General features: G+C 38.8%; 2 protein-coding genes and 1 pseudogene across 2 annotated transcripts; all 3 read left to right on the forward strand.

The window, feature by feature from the left end:
- Window positions 1-440: 440 nt before the first annotated feature.
- LOC118981120 (putative protein ZNF720) lies at window positions 441-2536 on the forward strand. Its single transcript, XM_037037850.1, has 3 exons — window positions 441-455; window positions 1929-2055; window positions 2406-2536. Exons 1-3 carry the CDS (start codon window positions 441-443, stop codon window positions 2534-2536), a joined length of 273 nt encoding a protein of 90 aa, XP_036893745.1.
- A 3308-nt stretch (window positions 2537-5844) lies between these two features.
- LOC118981124 (deoxyuridine 5'-triphosphate nucleotidohydrolase, mitochondrial-like) lies at window positions 5845-6337 on the forward strand (annotated as a pseudogene).
- Window positions 6338-11718: 5381 nt separating this feature from the next.
- Window positions 11719-16608, forward strand: LOC118981122 (putative protein ZNF720). Its single transcript, XM_037037852.1, has 3 exons — window positions 11719-11802; window positions 15990-16116; window positions 16463-16608. Exons 1-3 carry the CDS (start codon window positions 11719-11721, stop codon window positions 16606-16608), a joined length of 357 nt encoding a protein of 118 aa, XP_036893747.1.
- Window positions 16609-19500: the final 2892 nt, after the last annotated feature.

A 19500-nucleotide genomic window follows, 5' to 3' on the forward strand; every position in this document is an offset into this window, starting at 1 on the left:
GAATGAGTAGCCCCAGGAGATGCTCAGGTGAACCCAGTGATTGGAAGGAGGACTGTGGAATGTGTCTCTGAGTGTGGAGAGCAGGCTTTGTTCAGGGGAGAAAATAGACTGCTCCCTTGGGTGCGATGTTCAGGAGAGCAACACACGTTCTTATTGGTGTAGCAGTTTGTGGACTTCTAAGAGGGGAGAGAGCACAGGAATGCAGAAAAACAAACTCAGTGTGGTCTCCCCGTAGCTGCTCATTATGTTGCCTCCTCAGGGCAAAGGAGATGAGAGGGTGTGTCTTTCAAGTTTCCCAGGTCCTTCTGCCAGTGATGTGGTGGGATTAGATAAAAGGGCTATGCCTTTAAAGACACATTCTCACAATGCTACTTTGACTCCTCAGCATATGATCTCCTGAGAACAACCCAGAGGAGGAGGAACAAGAGTACCAGGAGGATATGGCAGCTTCTCAGGTAAAGGATGTGCCCTGCCCCTACATCTGAGGCTCTGCTTCATTTTCCTCCTAATATGATTGACTTAAGAAAAAGGAACCTTCATTTCTTTTTTTCATGTTGCTGGGTAGTGAGGTTGTATTTTTGTACTAGTATCAATTTCTATTTATGTTTGTCAAGGACAGTAGTTTGTGTACAGTACTAATGTCTATGTGCCAGGGCCCTCTGTCCATTATCGTTATATATGATGCCCAAGGTCAAGAATTCCTTCCTTTAATTAGTAACCATCAAAAACGGAACACATCTTCTGAGTGAAAGATGAAAGGTGGAATGCAGCCATGTGCAATATATTTGCTGGGATGATCTCAGAGACTCGGGTATTGGTGGAGAAGGGATATATGTTTGAGTTCATGTGGCTGCAGCATCACCGCTGTACGAAAGAGGTAAGCAAATGCAGATTTTGTTGTTAGAAACACTGTTTTGAAAAACGAGAGTCAGTAGAATAGACATTGTCGCTGAGTTGATAAGGAAGTCTTGCTATTTAAATACACAATGAGTGTACTGAACATGATAGGTAGATGTAGATTGACATTATAAAATGTGAGTGTTTACCCATGATTATTTTCAGATAATGACTTTCTCCTTTCTGTATTTCGACAGTAGTGTCACACCAATAAGGACATGTTCTTCTGCATGCCTGAGTCACTGGATATGGATTGATCCAATCCACCTGATAGTCACTTGACTGAGATGTTCTATTCAGTGTAGAGTTAATAGTTTTTCCTTTATCATTTGTAATACTTAGACAAGGAACTATTGAGGGGTGTGAAAAATCTATCACAGGTCATCTGAACAGTTTTGTTGTCTTTTTAACTTCTGTTTGCTTTGGGAAATGAAGGCCATATATTTATTTCATAGATATCATTGGCAACTTGATATGTTGATTTCAGGAAAAGAGGGGAGGAAGGGGAGAAAAAATGGGATAATTATGAGAATATAATCAATAAACATACTTAAGCAAGTGAGCTTCTGAAAAAATGTGAAAACATAGGCCCCACACACAACTCCTGAATCAGAATCTACAGTTTTGCAAAAGTCCATTGTTTGCTGTCTGAATGAAAACTAAAGAAGTTTCTTACAGTTACAGCTCATCATGCTTTTGTAGCTAAGAAGTGTCCATACCTGATTCTGAATGATAGAAATACAACACTCAGCAATCAGTGTACCTGTGTGTGTTCCTACATTTTAAAGTTTATTTTCATGAAAATGAATGTCTTTGCAGTGGATTTGTAGACACATGTATTATCGTCAGTTCTTTGTGTTACCAAATACTTTGGAGAGTGTTAGAGGGTCAAAGTGGCCTTACTGAATGATGCAGGATATCTCCTAGGTGAAATCCACTTCTAACAGTTTTCATGTTAGATGACAATGCGATCTCTCCTGTGTATTGTGGAAAAATATGCCTCTCCTTTTTGTTGTTGTTGTTATCATCAGCGATTCTTAACCTTCAAGGACGTGTCAGTGGATTTTTCTCGAGAGGAGTGGGAATGTCTAGACGCAGGTCAGCGGAAATTGTATTCGGATGTGATGTTGGAGAACTACAGCAACCTGTTCTCCCTGGGTGAGAATGATTTCCTTCAGAGTTTCTACTCACGACCCCAGGATTTCTTTCTATTTCACATCTTTTGGGGAAGCTACTTTGTATGGTAGACGTTCACATTGATGCTCACAAGGGAGGATTTGGAGGCTATCTCATGGAGAAAATAAAGGCTTTGAGAACTGCAGTCCTTTGCAGCTCATTATCTGAAATATTTGCATGTTGTTAGAATGATTAAGGCACTATGAGGAGACAGGATTTTGGAAAATGATCTTCTGGAATATTTTAAATTTTCCACAGCCCTTTTTCCTGAACTCAAAGTGTGTTGGAAATTGAGACATTATTTAAAATAATAATTATTATTTTGTTCACAGGTCTTGTTGTTTCTAAGCCAGTCCTGGTCACATTTTTGGAGCAGAAGAAGGACCTCTGGGATATTTCCAGAAAAAAGTCAATATCTGCCCCCCCAGGTAGGTGGAAATGGAGATGCAGATGTCACAGGTGAGAAACCTAGTGGTGACAGAGGAAGCGAGACTTTCAGGCAAGCTATGAGAAGCTGTGCTTCAGAATAAAGGAGTGTGAAAAGGCAGGATTGTATGTGTTGCTGTCAGAGAGGGCCAGCTTGTGTCCAACAGTGTGTCATACTCCTACATGTTTTCAGAATTCTTTTTACACTGCAGTGACCTGTGTTTTTCTGTTACTAGTTTCAACCAAAACCCTCCCTCTCTAAAAATAAATAATACAATCTTTAAAAAGGGTGCAGTGCATACACTTAACTCATTTTTAGATTTTAAGGGCCTCCATAGTCTGGCTCCTCTGTCATTGCTTTGAGGACCTGGGAAAATCTGCACACGTTGGTGAGAAATTGTACATTAAGCCCTTTTCTTTTTTCTTTCATTCTTGTGGAAAAAGTGGTGTTCATGAAGGAAGTGGTTGAGATCCTGGAATATGATGCAGATAGAACCCTGTGGCCAGATGTCGTGTTTTTGAAGTTACAATTTTTAACCCTCTGGGAGTTGCAAACAAATTCCTTTGAAGTTTAGACTCTTTGATTCTCCTGTAGCGCAATGCACCTCCAAAAATTGAGACAGTCTAGTTGTCTTTTTTTTTTAATTTTGTATTTTATTTAGTTCTTGTTCAAGTGCAGTTGTCTGTCTTATATTCCCACCCCTGCTTCACCAGTGCTTCCCACCTTCCTCCCATTTCTGCCTCCCACCTTAGTTATTGTCCATGTGTCCTTTATACTTGTTCATGAGAGTCCATCCTCTTTTCCTCTATGATTCTCTCCCCTCCCCCCTATGGACCCTGTCAGCCTGTTCCATATTCAAGTGTCATTGGTCATATTTTGCTTGCTTGTTTGTGTTGTTGTTTAGTTTCCTGTTAACGGTGATATCATCTGGTATTGAGACAATCTAGTTTCCTGTTTCACTTCAGAATGTCCTTGTGCTTGTGCAAATGTACTATGGTTTCTTGATTCATTTATTTCCTCATGGGCGCTTAGGTTACTTCCAGCATTTGACTATTGTAAATTATTGTGTTATTAACATTGGGGTTCATAGGTTCTTTTCAGTTTGTGTTTCAGGTTTCTTAGTGTAGAAGGAGCTCCTGGGTTTTGGGACAGCATGGGTGGATCTGGAGAGCATTATGGTAATGAAATAAGGCAAGTGGTGAAAGACAAATACGATACTATCTCAGCTATAAGAGGAAATGAATCCTCCAAACAAAGAAGCAAGCAAAATATAAACACAAACATTGAAATAAAGAGCAAACAGACAGTAACCAGAGGAGACTTGGGATGAAATGATGAGGAGAAAGAGGGCAAGAGTTTTCAGAAACATGTATAAAGGTCAAATGGACAAAAACTATGGAGGAGTGGAAATGAGAGGCATTGGGGAGGGGTGGTGTGGGCTGTGATGGGACAAAAACCAAAACACTGTACTCAAACAACAGTTAAATAAAAAGAGGACACATGGAAAAAACTGAAGTTCGTAGGAACGATGGAGAGAAGTGGGGATAATTTTATTGTGTCAGAGACTTGGAGGGTAAATGGAGACAGCTGCATTTGAACACCAGTAAAAACGTAGAAAGAAAGTGTTCTTTTGTTTTTCCTCGGCTACTGAGTCAGAAGTATAGAGCATGCAAAGGGCCTATCTACCTTCTTTGAGAGATTTAGAAGGGTCTGAATCATGAGGCAAGAGGGGCCATTTGTATGGAAAAGCCACTGGATATACCTTGGGTGATTTCTCAAGTGGACTCTTGCATGGTCTCAGGGCATCACTAGGACAGGGCTATAGCATTCCCGAGGTAGGTGGGAACTCACATATAGCACCTTCTAGCTCTTTTATTGGGAGAGTTATGCAAGGGAAGAAGGGCCTCAGATGACATCTGTGTAGGAGAATGCTGCCAATCCAGCCTTAGCCCTGAAGCCAGAGAGTTGAGTACCTCCCTGAATGTCTCTAGCAGCTTTCAATCTGCTCTCCCCAGGCTTAAGGTCAGAGCCTGTGAGTAGCTGCAGGTCTGCATCAGGCCCTTTAAGAGAAAGACTTGTTCTCCAGCATCTGTAAGTCGCAGTCAGTCATTATCACTACTGGTTTTCCAGGGTGGTTCCTTTTATATCATAATTTCTTCAAAGTTTGTTGATTGACTTTTTAGCATTTATTTACATATTGGAAAAATAAATGAGAGTTTTAAGATCAGTACTTATATCACCGTTAACAGGAATCTAAACAAAACAAACAAGCAAGCAAAATATGGCCAAAGACACTGAAATAGGGAACGGGCTGACAGGGTCCAGAGGGGAGAGGGGAGAAAATCCTAGGGGAAATGGGGATGGACTGATATGAGCAAGTATGAAAGACACACGGACAATAACTAAGGGTGGGGGGTGGAAATGGGAGGGAGGTGGGGAGCATGGGGTGGGGGGCGGGCAGGGTTGGGAATATAAGACAGAAATCTGTACTTGAACAAGAATTAAATTAAAAAATTATTAAAAAAATAAAGAAGGAATGAATAATCTTGCTGTGCAGTTTGAACAGATGATAAATTTACAAGGAGCTGTATTGAAGGCTATTTCAGGCAAATAGTTTAATAATTAAACAAATTAAAAAACATGTCTAATTTATCTGATTAAATGTACATTTATTACTGGGTTGCATGGTATAGAGGCATAAATAATGAATTGCTCATTCATCATTTGAAATCATGTAATACATTTCTTCTATTTGATAGGCACTATGCTAGACACAATGATTAACCTGTGCCTTTACAACAACAACAAAATAAATAAAGATAAGTACTTATTCATTGTGGGACATGATTCAAATATGAATCAGCCATACATCAATTGCCATGAAATTTAGATTCACATTACTTTATGTTTTCCCTTATTCTTTTCATTGTTTCTTTCTGTGCTTTTTTAATGGTAAATGGCTGTTTGGTCTTTTGAGTCACAGAAGTAGTCTTTATTTTCTCTTTGTCCATGGCTGAATATTTATTCACTGTGTGTCGGATATAAACTTTTCTATGTTGGCCTCACATGTCATGGGTCACTGGCTTGAGTGCCAGTTTTCAAAGCCAAAGTTTCCTGGTTTGATTCCCAGTTAGGGTACATTCCTGGGTTGTGGGGCATGTTACCAGTAGGAGGCACGTCTGAGGCAACTTCCCATTGATCTCTCTCACCATCCTATCTCTTTTCTCCCCAAATAAATATAATTTTCAAAAGTAGCTTTTCTGAATTGAATGTAGTTTTTGAAAAGATGTGATTCAGGCCTTTCGGTTCCTTTGTGGCAAGCTGTGCTTCCATACTCCCATTTTATGCTGTGCGCTGAAGAGATGTGCACCATGTGGTCCAGCAAATGATCCCCACCTGCAGAGGAGGGCGGTGCACACTCTCATTAATAATGCACCAGGGTTGCCCCACCACACCAACCAAGGAGTCTGCTTGGGTGGCTGGCTATAACCTACACAGTGCCAATAATTACACTCTGCAACCAATGTAGAAAGCCCTTGTAAAATCTATCATTCATATCACTCTGCTGCTGGATTTTATGGAAGGGTAGCTGCAAGTTCTAGATTGGATACAAACTGCCTCGTAGATGTAGCAGCTGATGTTATAAATGAAGATTACGGAGGAATTCTTGCTGTTGTACTGCTCAATTTTGGCAAAAGAAAGTTTGAAGTTAAAAAACATGATGGCATTGCACACTTCATTTGTGAATTGATTTATTATCCACAAATAGAGGAAGTTGAAGGTACAGATGACACAGAATGGGGTCCTGGAGGCTTTGTTTCCACTGGAAAGAATTGAAATGTCTGCTGAAAATAGAAATTAAGGAACAATACTTTTGTCTTAAAAAAGAAGCTTTTGTTTAGTGATTTGGTGCTTAAACAAGGTTTAGCTTTCAAAAATATTAGTTCGTATAATTTTGAGTTACATAACTGTAAAGAACTATGCTTTATGAGCTTGCTTTCTCCCAGGAAAAAAAAAGAAATAACATTCACCCCAAGTTTAAACTCTAATTTCAGGGGAAAAAGTGGTGGGCGTTTGGTTTTGAGTGTTTCTGGGTTGCAAGATTTATATCATGCCTGTTTCTTTTTCAAAGCCCATGATATCTTTTTATGCTTGACATTGGTCTTCAGTGCACTGGTCTATGTTATTTCAACTATTACCCTTTTTTTCAGTGTGCACTGTAATGTGTTCACCATGTGGTGTCTGAGCACTGTGTGTCCTGCACAACAAAAACACGTATTAGGAACAAGGAGGACAACAGTGAGATGATTGAATACACTGCACACTATGTGTGTGGAAAAAATGGGAATGTGGAGTTTATTTACTCTATTTCTATTGTGTGTCAAGGGAGATGAGGACAGTGTTTTATGAGAATAAACAGCCATTGTTCCCCCTTTTTTGTGACTTTTTGTCATTGCACCACACATCATCCTCCTGAAAGTATTTAAGTGATTCAAAATACTCTAAACTGTGATTTGTTTAAAAATTCATTGTAAGGCCGATGTACATTCACCAGTGTGTCATACCTGTGAACCTTTCTTTTGTGTCTATCAGCTGTGTCATCTACAGAGAACCCGTATTTCGTGGAAAGGTCAGGAATAGAAGAACTATTTTTTGAAGAAAAACTGGTAAGATGAGAGCTGTGCCTTTGATACTGATAAGGAAGTTTATGACAAGGAAGAAAGGATGATTGAATGGAGAAAACTAAGTTTAAAAATGATTCATGAAAAATCATGGTTATATAAGATGTGAAACATATTACAAATCTGGGGAAACTTCCACTTTAAATCAGATACCTTTACAGACCAATGTATTTCCAAATAGAAAGACTGAACATATTATTCTAGGTGTACATATTGTTCTAAAGCACAAATGGAAAACACAAGATCTCCAGGCTGAATCTGGCCCTCGACCGTCTTTTATCCAACCCAGAACCTTCTTCCTACCTAGAGGCATCGCCAAACTCCTTGCCCCTACATTAGAATAGTAACATTCACATGGTCCTAAAAGTAAATGCAGCCCACTGAAGGGAATGATGAGGCTGAAGTGGCCCATGGTAGAACTGAGATTGACCACCCTTTTCTAAAGACCTTGTGGAATATCTAAGATATCTCATAAGTTGTGGTGTTGGTAATCATTTGAATCGTTTGAAATGTAGAGTGAGCATAAGGTTTCAGTCACTAATTTGTACAATGTAATCATTTAGAATGCACGTAGAAAGGTTAAATATGATCAATTTGACATTTTCTTTCTTGTGAAAATGCTGTACTTTTGCAGAAATGATCTTTTCTTTCATTCCACTGCATAATATTTTCTTGAACTTGAGTATGATTTTTAATAAAACCAAAAAAGTTTTATAGGGATCACAGCATGATTATTTAGAAATAAGTTTATATGCTTAATGAAATTATAGATGTCACTAAAACCCTTTCTGTGTTCAATGTTTCCGAGTGTGTGTGATGATTACAGAGGTAGTCAATGCAGTGAACATTGGAAGAGTTTTATCCATGAGTCAAATTCTAATGTCCAGCCAAAGAGTCAGCTTGCAGACAGCCATTATGACGGTGGAGAAGTTTTTGAAAAAACGTCAGTTCACAATATTCATCAGGTTGTTCCTACTGAGAAGAAGACAAACAAGCAAAGTCATAATGTCCAATGCTTAAAGCAATCCTCAAATGGCACTGAACAAATGAATATATCTGTCAGGGAGAATGTTTGCAAATATTTAACACGCAGGAAATGCTCCAATCAAATATCAAATTTCAATATACTTAACAAAAGAGGTCCCAGCAAAGAACATAAATGTGAAGACTGTGCTAAAACAGGTCACTGGATCTCAGGTGTAATTCTACATAAAAAAAGTTATGTTGGACAGAAGACTGAAATTTGTAAAGAATGTGGCAAAGTGTTTTGGATAACACCAACTTTTTCCAATCATCACACAGTTCACATGGGACACAACTCTGATGAATGTAGAGAATGTGCTAAAGCCTGTCCTCAAATGTTAATGATCATCAGAAAATTGATACAGGAGAGAAATTTTTCAAATGTAGTGCATGTGACAATGAATTTAGAGAGTCCTATAATCTTGCTGAGCATGAGAGAATTCATACTGTTGAAAATTCTCCTATCAGTAGAGAATGTTCAGAAGCATTCAGGAGGTCGTCAAACCTCACATAAGCTCAGAAAATTCATACGGAAAAGGAGTCTTATAAATGCAGAAAATGTTGCAAAGCCTTTAGGTGGATCTCAAACCTTACGAGACATCAGACAATTCATACTGGAAGGAAGCTTTATAAATGTACACAATGTGACAAAACATTTACACGGTCCTCAACCCTTATGTCCCATCAGACAGGTCATACTGCAGAGAAACCTTATGATTGTACTCAATGTGGCAAAGCCTTTAGGTTGACCTTACACCTTACTGAACATCAGAATATTCATACAGAAGAGAAGCCTTATGAATGTACACAATCTGGCAAAGCATCTAGGTTGACCTCACACCTTACTCGACATCAGAACATTCATACTGGAGAGAAGTCTTATGAATATACACAATGTGGCAAAGCCTTTAGGCAATGGTCAACACTTACTCGGCATCCGAAAATTTATACTGGGGAGAAGCCTTATGAATGTACACAATATGGGAAGCCCTTTAGGCATCAGACATCCCTTACTCAACATCAGAACATTAATTCTGGAGAGAAGCCTTATGAATATACTCAATGTGGCAAAGCTTTTAGGCTGAACTCACACCTCGCTCGACATCTGAAAATTCACACTGGAGAGAAGTCAAATGAATTTTCCCAATAGGGCAGTCTTTAGGTCGACCTCAAGCCTTACTCAACATTAGATGATTCACACTGAAGAGAAGCCCTATATATGTGAAATATTTGGTAAATTGGTAAACCTCTAATGTAACCTTTGTTAGAGCTGGAAAATTCAAATTGTAAGTGTTCAGCATCTGATAAAGCATCTTTGCAGCCCTCAAACCTTACTCAACATCAAACAATTCACAACACAGGAATATCTTATACCTGTACCTTATGTGTCATAAGCTTCAACCAGTCCTCAATGCTCATTCATCACAAAGTCTATTTATACTGTAGTTAAGCCTATTAAATGTGCAAAATGGGATAAAGCCTTCAGCCACTTACAACCCTTATTAAACTTCAGAAAATTCATACGGGAAACAAGACTTATGAGTGTGAACTATGTGACAAAACGTTTCGACATCAGATCATGCATACTGGAGAGGAACCATAAAAAGTAGTGCATATAACAAGTGTATTTTTTATCAGAGGTGCCTTACCCAATATGAGACACATCCATCTAGAGAAAAACTGTTCAGACATGGAGACTTTGGCAATATTTTACCCTATATCCAAACATACGCAACATTGTAAATCACGTTTTTCAGCATTCACCTCTTATGTGGCATATGAGAAATCACACTATAAAAACACCATGAAAACAGAGATTGCAGAAAATTGTATAGCTGAACCTACTGCCTTGTTATATGTAAGGGAAAGCACAGAAAAGTGCAATTCTATGTTCATAAACAGTGAAATACTTCTGTGAAATTACACAGTTCTCATAACCCAAAAGAATTTACACATGAAAGTGGCTTGAAAAATGTAAAAATTTAGAAAAGTATATAATAAAAACCGCACCTTAAAATATCATAATTCAGAGTAGAGAGCTATTGGTAGGTTTCAGGTATTGCTGTAAAGCAGAATATTAGTAGAGAGAATTGCACAAAGTTTAAAAACAGCAATTGTTCCTGTCCAGTGTGCTTTAAAATGTGGAGGGGATGGATATCTAGATATGTATAATTGCTCAGAATATAAACTATAGTATATTGACAGCATTTGAAATATTTTGAGAAGGAAATATTAAACTGATTCCAGTATTTTTTCAGTTAATGCTACTAAGTTTTTATTTCTGCTCTGTGTGAAATCTGTGGGGTGATTTTTGTTTCCTTAACCACCAGTGAATTCTTGTATATTAGGTGAGCTTCACTCATGACTACATTTCTATAGAAGGTTGAGGACACTATAATGCACAATATCTGAAAAAATCTAATGATTGTTCAATGTATTGAGAAATGTAAATGAAATTGTTTTATGTTACTCAGAATTTTATTGTATGTTACAATGGAAGTCATGCTAGTTTACATTATGGAAAGACATAGAAACGATATAAATTTTAACTACTTTTCTAAAGCTCCCTTTAAGGAAAATGTCGTTTTGTTAAAATCCTGATCTGTCCTCATCATCGTCACATTTAAGTGTTAGTTGATGTGGTTGGAAAAAAAAGCCATCAGCGATATGTGAAGGAATAAGGACAGTTCATCCCTCAATGCGTAACAAGGCTGTATGTCCACGTTTGCTCAACAGTTGGCCTCCAACGGTTGGCTTCCAGTTAGAAACCAAAGAAAACTGCAGTCTTGGATTATAATATGCCAGAAAAGTAACACTCCCCAATGTTTGCAATGTCTGGTTTGAGAAATGGTAACACAATTGTTTTCTGATTCTTTATTTAGATAATGTGTGAATTGATTATGTTTATTAATAAAGGTGAATTTACTGGAATGTGTTTACATGTCCAACTTCACTGAAGTTTTCAGATAACAATCTGCCATTCAATAATGCAGTGCAGTTATGGCAGTAGCCGTTTATTTCCTTAGACATTAAATAATGTGAAAAAATACCCATTTTCATATATTTCATTATGCCTAATGGAGGATTCCAATAATGACAATGGATGATATGTGCTTATTGAAGAGTTCAGCTAAGCTTCTTTATAATGCCACTGCATTATTGGCAGCTTCTCAGGTAAAGGATGTGCCCTGCCCCTGCATCTGAGGCTCTGCTTGATTTTCCTCCTAATATGATTGGCTTAAGAACCAGCAACCTTCATTTCTTTCCTTTCATGTTGTTGGGTAGTGAGGTTGTATTTTTGTACTAGTATCATTTTCTAGTTATGTTTGTCAAGGACAGTAGTTTGTGTACTGTACTAACGTTTATGTCCCAGGGCCCTCTGTCCATTATCTTTCTCTATGCTGCCCAAGGTCAAGCATTCCTTCCTTTAATTAGTAACCATCAAAAAGGGAATACATTTTCTGAGTGAAAGATGAAAGGTGGAAAGCAGCCGTGTGCAATATACTTGCTGGGATGGTCTCAGAGGCTCGAGTATTGGTAAAGCAGGGATGTATGTTTGAGTTCATGTGGCTGCAGCATCACCCCTGTACATCAGAGGTAAGTGAATGCAGATTTTCCAGTGAGAATCCCTGTTCTGAAAAACGAGAGTCAGTAAAATAGACATTGTTGCTGAATTGATATGGAAGACTTGCTGTTTATTAATTTATTTTTTTAAAGATTTTATTTATTTATCTTAGAGGGGAAGAGAAGGAGAGAGAGAAAGAAATATCAATGTATGGTTGCCTCTCATGCCTCCCTTGCCGGGAACCGGGAACTGGCCTGCAACTCAGGCCAGAACTCTTGCTATTTCAATAAACAATTAGTGTACTGAACAAGAGAGGTGCATGTAGAGTGACATTAGAAAAAGTGAGTGTTTACTTATGATTAATTTCACATAATGACTTTCTTATTTCTGTATTTCAAAAATAGTGTCACACCAATCAGGACATGTTCTTCCGCATGCCTGTGTCACTGGATATGGATTGATCCAATCCACCGCATAGTCACTTGACTGAGATGTTCTATTCAGTGTAGAATTAATAGTTTTTTCTTTATGATTAATAGTAGTCTGACAAGGAACTATTGAGGGGTGTGAAAAAACTATCGCAGATCATCTGAACACTTTTGTTGTCTTTTTAACTTCTGTTTGCTTTGGGAAATGAAGGCCATATATTCATTTCATAGATATCATTGGCAACTTGACAAGAAGGATTTAATCAGTGAGGCCTTGTTCCTGTGAAAGTTTGTTACATTGCACACTCATGTCACACATATACCCTACATTGTTAACTTTCATATTTTCAGGTAATTTTACAGGAATCATGCTATAAATGTCTGTTTAATTTAGATAAATTGGTAAGATTTATTTCACCTTTCATGATACAAAAACATTTTTAATGAAAGATAACACTCACACATGAACTAAGAAACTATAGTTTTAACTTCTTTTCCATCATTATGTGTGTGTTTCTCTTTACTGTGTTTATAAAATGCAAAGGGCATCTTTCACAGAGAGATTCACCAGAGTTACAGAATCACAAAATAACCTTGATTTATATTGATATAGAAATTGTATGTTCTATTTCTTTTCACTTACACCTAGTTTCCATATGTACATGTATGTCTGACTGTGCGCATAAAATGTTAATGATTGAGTTACTTAGTTTTCTCTTTTATGAAGTTTACTCTTTTCATTCTGTTCAGTTACATACGGAGCAGTTAATATCCATGAGGTCTCTGTGTGAGATTGGCTATGATATTTTGAAGATCATAGCTTAATTTTGAATGAAACTAAAGGTCTATCTTTTACTGTATGTTTGAGAAAATATTTCAATATGAAGAATAATTTTGTTCTCAGTATAACTATGAAAATTTTCAAATGAAATTCTGGCTGCTATGTAGTTACTTCTTCGGAAATGAAAATTTTCTAACATATGCTAAAGTCCAAAGCATGTGTGTGATTTTTTTCAGTGTTTCCATTATGTGCTAGTGAGAAATATGGCAGGTGGATCATACATGGTGGTTTCATTAGTAAAAAGTGACCTTGTCTCTGCCGGCGATGATGAAGACATAGGTAGATGTGAATTGCTTTTTTGCACAAACAAAGGAAGGATAGGCACCAATTTAAAAACAACAAACTACCACAAATATCAGAGATTTTACTGTAATGAATGTCTGACAATCAAGGAGTTACAGAAGAAATATTCCTACAAATTCCTAGGAGGGTGAGAGATACCAAGTCGGGGTGGAGATGATGTGCAGCAAGGAGGCAGCTGGCATAACTGTTCTGTGGGCCAGGTGCTGGTGGGCTGGCGAGCTGAGGCGGTATTTGGTGAACCAAGTGGTATTACATTAATGTGCACCTACACCAGAAGAATAACATGGGAACAATACACACAGCATAATTTAGGCTTCCAGCATGTGAAACTGAAGACAAAAACCCTCTGGCTATAAAAACCTGTGCAAGTGCAGCTACAGGAGAAACACCCAGTCTTACAGCAGAGTCTGCTGCAGGATTCCATGGGATCCTAGGACTTACACAAGCCCACTCACCACAGAATCATGACCAGAAAGGGCAATTTGCTTGATGGTATCAGGAGACTTGACTGAAAGCTGTGTGAGAGATGAGCAAGCAGGATTATTTTCTCTCTGAACACTACCTCACACACAGCACCACAACACAGAAAAGTGGGTGGCCCTGCACTGACAAATATTTATAGCTCCACACCTGGGAACGTAACAGGTGCAGTTAGACAAAGAATAATAGCCCAAATGAAAGAGCAGAGCAACATTCTGGCAAAAGATGCCTGACTGCTGTGCATCAGTGGAGGAAGTGCCACCGTGTGAACCTAACAGTTGATGGTTCAATACCCAGTGAGGGCACGCACCTTGGTTGCCAGCTAGGTTCCCATATGAGCCACACAAGAGGCCACCACACATTTGTGTTTCTCTTACTCTCTGTCTCCCTCCCTACACCATCTGTAAAAAGAAATCCTTTAAAAATGAACTAAGTGCCAAAGAGATAGCCAACCAATGAGATGCAGGATTCAAAACATTGGTAATCAGGATGCTCACAGACATGGCTGAGTAGAGCTACAAAAGGAAGAAGTGCCGGCTATACAGAATGACATACAGAAACATATACAGAGGACGAACAGTGAAATGAAAGGAACTAGGACTCCAATCAATAATTTGGACCAGAAAGAAGAAACAAACACTCATCTCAAATAGAATGAAGTAACCAGAATTGAATGAAATGAGGAGAGGCTGAGTAAGCTTTGGAAGAACTTTAAAATCTCCAACATTCTAAACATAGGGTTCCCAGAAGGAGAAGAGGAAGAGCACAAAATGGAAAACTGATTTGAAAAGTAAAGAAGGAAAACTTACCAGTGTGGTGAATAAAATAGAGGTGCAACTGAGGGAACCTCACAGAGTCAAAGAAGTTGCACCAAGGGGGAACACAGCAAGACACATAACAATTCCATTACCCAAGATAAAAGGTAAGGATAGAATCTTAAAAGAAGGACCACAAAAGGAGAGTTAGCTACAAACAGGTTCAGATAATACTGCCAGCTGACTTCTAAAAATCTTTGCAGATCACAAGGGGCTGGAAACAATTATTCAAAGTCAGGTGGGGCAGGAACCTTCATCCAAGATTAATTAAGGGGGAAAACTATCATTTAGAGAGGAAGGACAAGTCAAGTGCTTCCCAGATAAGGTCAGGTTAAAGGAGTTGATTATCACCAAGCCCTTATATGAAATGTTCCATGCACTTCTCTATGAAAAAGAAGATGATCCCTGTACTTGAATAAGAATTAAATAAAAATTATATTGAAAAATACAACAATAAAGGAGAATAAAGGCAAAAAAAAGAAAAAGAAGTTGACCAAAATCATAAAGAGTGAAATGATAACAAACTCACCACTTTTAACAACTGAACCTGTAAATACAAAACCAAAAGGAAAATAAGAAAATAACCAGAACAGGAACACCATAACCAAAATGGAAATCATATGGAGGGTTGTGTACTGGGTGGAGTTAGTGGGAGAATCTGGGCGAAGGTACAGGGAATAAGAAGCATAAATGATGGGTATAACATACATAGGGAGAATTTAAAATAGTATACGATCTGGAAAAGTCATAGAACTCTTTCGAATAATCCATGGACATGAACCTACGTTAGGAGTTATGGAGGGAGGCGGGTTTCAGGGCAAGAGGGGAGAAAGGGGAGAAAAATGGGATAATTATGAGAATATAATCAATAAAACATACTTAAGTAAGTGAGCTTCTGAAAGAATGTGGAAACATAGACCCCACCCACAACTCCTGCATCAGAATCTGCATTTTTAGAAAAGGACATTGTTTGCTGTCTGAATGAAACCTAAAGAACTTTCTTACAGTTACAGCTCATCATGCTTTTGTACCTGAGAAGTATCCATAGCTGATTCTGAATGATAGAAATACAACACTCAGCAATCAGTATACCTGTGTGTGTTCCTACATTTTAAAGTTTATTTTCATGAAAATGAATGTCTTTGCAGTGGATTTGTAGACACATGTATTATCGTCAGTTCTTTGTGTTACCAAATACTTTGGAGAGTGTTAGAGGGTCAAAGTGGCCTTACTGAATGATACAGGATATCTCCTAGGTGAAATCCACTTCTAACAGTTTTCATGTTAGATGACAGTGCGATCTCTCCTGTGTATTGTGGAAAAATATGCCTGTCCTTTTTTTTTATCATCAGCCATTCTTAACCTTCAAGGACGTGTCAGTAGATTTTTCTCGAGAGGAGTGGGAATGTCTAGACGCAGGTCAGCGGAAATTGTACTCAGATGTGATGTTGGAGAACTATAGCAACCTGGTCTCCCTGGGTGAGAATGATTTCCTTCAGAGTTTCTACTCCCCACCTCAGGATTTCTTTCTATTTCACATCTTTTGAGGATGCAACTTTGTATGCTAGACTTTCAGATTGATGCTCACAAGGGAGGATTTGGAGGTTATCTCATGGATAAAATAAAGGCTTTGAGAACTGTATCTTTTGCAGCTCATTGTCTGAAATATTTACGTGTTAGAATGATTAAGGCACTATGAGGAGACAGGATTTTGGAAAGTGATCTTCTAGAATATTTTAAATTTTCCGCAGCCCTTTTTTCTCAGCTCAAAGTGTGTTGGAAATTGAGACATTATTAAAAATAATAATTATTATTTTGTACATAGGTCTTGTTGCTTCTAAGCCAGTCCTGGTCACATTTTTGGAGCAAATGAAGGACCTCTGGGATATTTCCAGAAACAAGTCCATGTCCGCCCCCCCAGGTAGGTGGAAATGGAGATGCAGATGTCACAGGTGGGAAACCCAGTGGTGACAGAGGAAGCGAGACTTTCAGGCATGCTATGAGAAGCTGTGCTTCAGGAGAAAGGATTCTGAAAAGGCAGGATTGTATGTGTTGCTGTCAGAGAAGGTCAGCTGGTGGCCAACAGTGTGTCATGCTTCTACATATTTTCAGAATGCTATTTACACTGCAGTGACCTGTGTTATTCTGTTAGTAGTTTCATGGTAAGCCCTCCCCGTCTAAAAATAAAAAAAAGAATCTTTACAAAGTGTGCAGTGCATACAGTTAACTCATTTTTAGATTTTAAGGGCCTCCAAGCCTGACTCCACTGTCATTGCTTTGAGGACCTGGGAAAATCCGCACACGTTAGTGAGAAATTATACATTAAGCCCTTTTCTTTTTTTCTTTCATTCTTGTGGCAAGAATGGAGTTCATGAAGGAAGTGGTTGAGATCCTGCAATATGATGCAGATATCACAGGAACCCTGTGGCCAGATGTCTTGTTTTTGAACTTACAATTTTTAACCCTCTGGGGGTTGCAAACAAATCTCTTTGCAGATTAGACCCGTTGATTCTCTTGCAGCTCAATGCACCTCCACAAATTGACACAGTCTAATTGTCTTTGTTTCAAATTTTATATATTTTTTAGTTCTTGTTCAAGTGCAGTTTCCCTTCTTATATACCCAGCCCTGCCTCCCCAGTGCTCCAGACCTTCCTCCCCACCTTAATTATTTTCCATGTGTCCTTTATACTTGTTGATGAGAATCCATCGTCTTTTCTTCTATGCTTCTCTCCCCTCTCCCCTCTGGACCCTGTCAGCCTGTCCCGTATTTGAGTGTCATTGGTCATATTTTGCTTGTTGTTTGTGTTCTTGTTTAGAATCCTCTTAACGGTGATATCGTATGGTATGAGACAATCTAGCTCTCTGTTTCCCTTCAGAATGTCCTTGTGCTTGTGCAAATGTATCATGGTTTCTTGATTCATTGATTTCCTCATGGGTGCTTAGGTTGCTTCCAGCATTTGACTATTGTAAACTGTGGTGTTATTAGCATTGGGGTTCATAGGTACTTTTCAGTTGGTGTTTCAGGGTTCTTCGTGTCGAAGGAGCTCCTGGGTTTTTGGACAGCATGGGTGGATCTGGAGAGCACTATGGTAATGAAATAAGCCAAGTGGTGAGAGACAGATCCGATACGATCTCACCTATAAGAGGAAATGAATCATCAAAACAAACAAGGAAGCAAAATATAAACAGAAACATTGAAATAAAGAACAAACTGTCAGTAACCAGAAGGGATTTGGGAGGAAATCATGAGAAGAAAGAGGGCAAGAGTTTTCAGAAACATGTATAAAGGTCACATGGACAAAAACTATGTAGGAGTGGAAATGAGAGGGATTGGGGAGGGGTGGGCTGGGCTGTGATGGGACAAAAAACAAAACACGGTACTCAAACAACAAATAAAAAGAGGACACATGGAAAAAACTGAAGTTGGTAAGAACGATGGAGAGAAGTGGGGATAGTTGTGTTGTGTGGGATAGTTGGACGGAAAATGGAGACAGCTGCATTTGAACACCAATAAAAATGTAGAAAGAAAATATTCTTTTGGCCCTGGCTGGTGTGGCTCAGTGGATTGAGCGTGGGCCTGTGAACCACACGGTCGGGGTTCGATTCCCAGTCAGGGCACATGCCTGGGTTGTGGACCAGTTCCCAGCCGGGGACTCACGAGAGGCAGCCATTCATTAATATTTCTCTCCTTCTCTCTTTCCCTTCCTCTCTAAAGATAAATTAATAAAATCTAAAAAAATGTTATTTTGTTTTTCCTGGGCTACTGAGTCAGAAGTATAGGGCATGAAAAGGCAGATCCAGCCTCTTTGAGAGATTTAGAAGAGTCTGCATCATGAGGCAAGGGGGGCCATTTGTATGGAACAGCCACTGGATATGGCTTGAGTGATTTCTGAAGTGGAGTCTTGGAAGATCTCGGGGTATCACTAGGACAGGGCTGTAGCATTAGCCAGGTAGGTGGGGATTCACATATAGCACCTTCTAACTCTTTTATTGGGAGAGTTCTGCAAGGGAAGAAGGGCCTCAGATGACATCTGTGTAGGAGAAGACTGCCTATCCAGCCTTAGCGCTGAAGCCACAGAGTTGAGTACCTCCCTGTATGTCTCTAGCAACTTTCAATGTGCTCTCCCCAGGCTTAAGGTCAGAGCCTGTGAGTAGCTGCAGGTCTGCATCAGGCCGTTTAAGAGAAAGACTTGGACTGCAGCATCTCTCAGTCTCAATCACTCATTATCATTGATGAGTTTCCAGGGTGATTCCTTTGATATCATAAGTTCTTCAAAGTTTGTTGATTGACTTTTTATCATTTATTTACCTATTGGAAAAATAAATGATAATTTTAAGATCACTACTTAATGATTGTGGGCCATGATTGAAATATGAATCAGCCATACATCAATTGCCATGAAATTTAAATTCACATTCCTTTATGTTTTTCCTTATTCTTTTCATTGCTTCTTTCTGTGCTTTTTTAATGGTAAATGGCTATTTGGTCTTTTGAGTCACTGAAGTAGTCTTTATTTTCTCTTTGTCCATGGCTGAATTTGTATTCACTGTATGTCGGATACAAACTTTTCTATGTTGGCCCCACCTGTCGTGGGTCACTGGCTTGAGTGCCAGCTTGCAAAGCCAAAGGTTCCTGGTTTGATTCCCAGTTGAGGTACATTCCTGGGTTGTGGGCCATGTTCCCAGTACGGGGCATGTGTGGGACAACTTCCCATTAATGTCTCATACCATCCTCTCTCTTTTCCCCCCAAATAAATAAAATCTTCAAAAGTAGCTTTTCTGAATTGAATGTAATTTTGGAGAAGATTTGATTCAGGCCTTTCGGTTCCTTTCTGTCCAGCTGTGCTTGCGTACTTCTCTTTT

This window comes from Sturnira hondurensis, unplaced genomic scaffold (genome assembly GCF_014824575.4).
Source record: "Sturnira hondurensis isolate 20B ecotype Veracruz unplaced genomic scaffold, ASM1482457v3 Scaffold0023633, whole genome shotgun sequence".
In the NCBI taxonomy this organism is placed as follows: Eukaryota; Metazoa; Chordata; class Mammalia; order Chiroptera; family Phyllostomidae; genus Sturnira; species Sturnira hondurensis.

Excerpts from the sequence above, each read along its gene's own strand:
- LOC118981120 (XM_037037850.1), top strand. Across the intron at positions 2,056-2,405 it reads CAGCAACCTGTTCTCCCTGG|GTCTTGTTGTTTCTAAGCCA; the intron begins GTGAGAATGATT and ends TTTTGTTCACAG.
- LOC118981122 (XM_037037852.1), top strand. The coding sequence starts at position 11,719 with ATGGTCTCAGAGGCTCGAGTATTGGTAAAGCAGGGATGTATGTTTGAG. Across the intron at positions 11,803-15,989 it reads ATCACCCCTGTACATCAGAG|CCATTCTTAACCTTCAAGGA; the intron begins GTAAGTGAATGC and ends TTTTATCATCAG. Across the intron at positions 16,117-16,462 it reads TAGCAACCTGGTCTCCCTGG|GTCTTGTTGCTTCTAAGCCA; the intron begins GTGAGAATGATT and ends TTTTGTACATAG.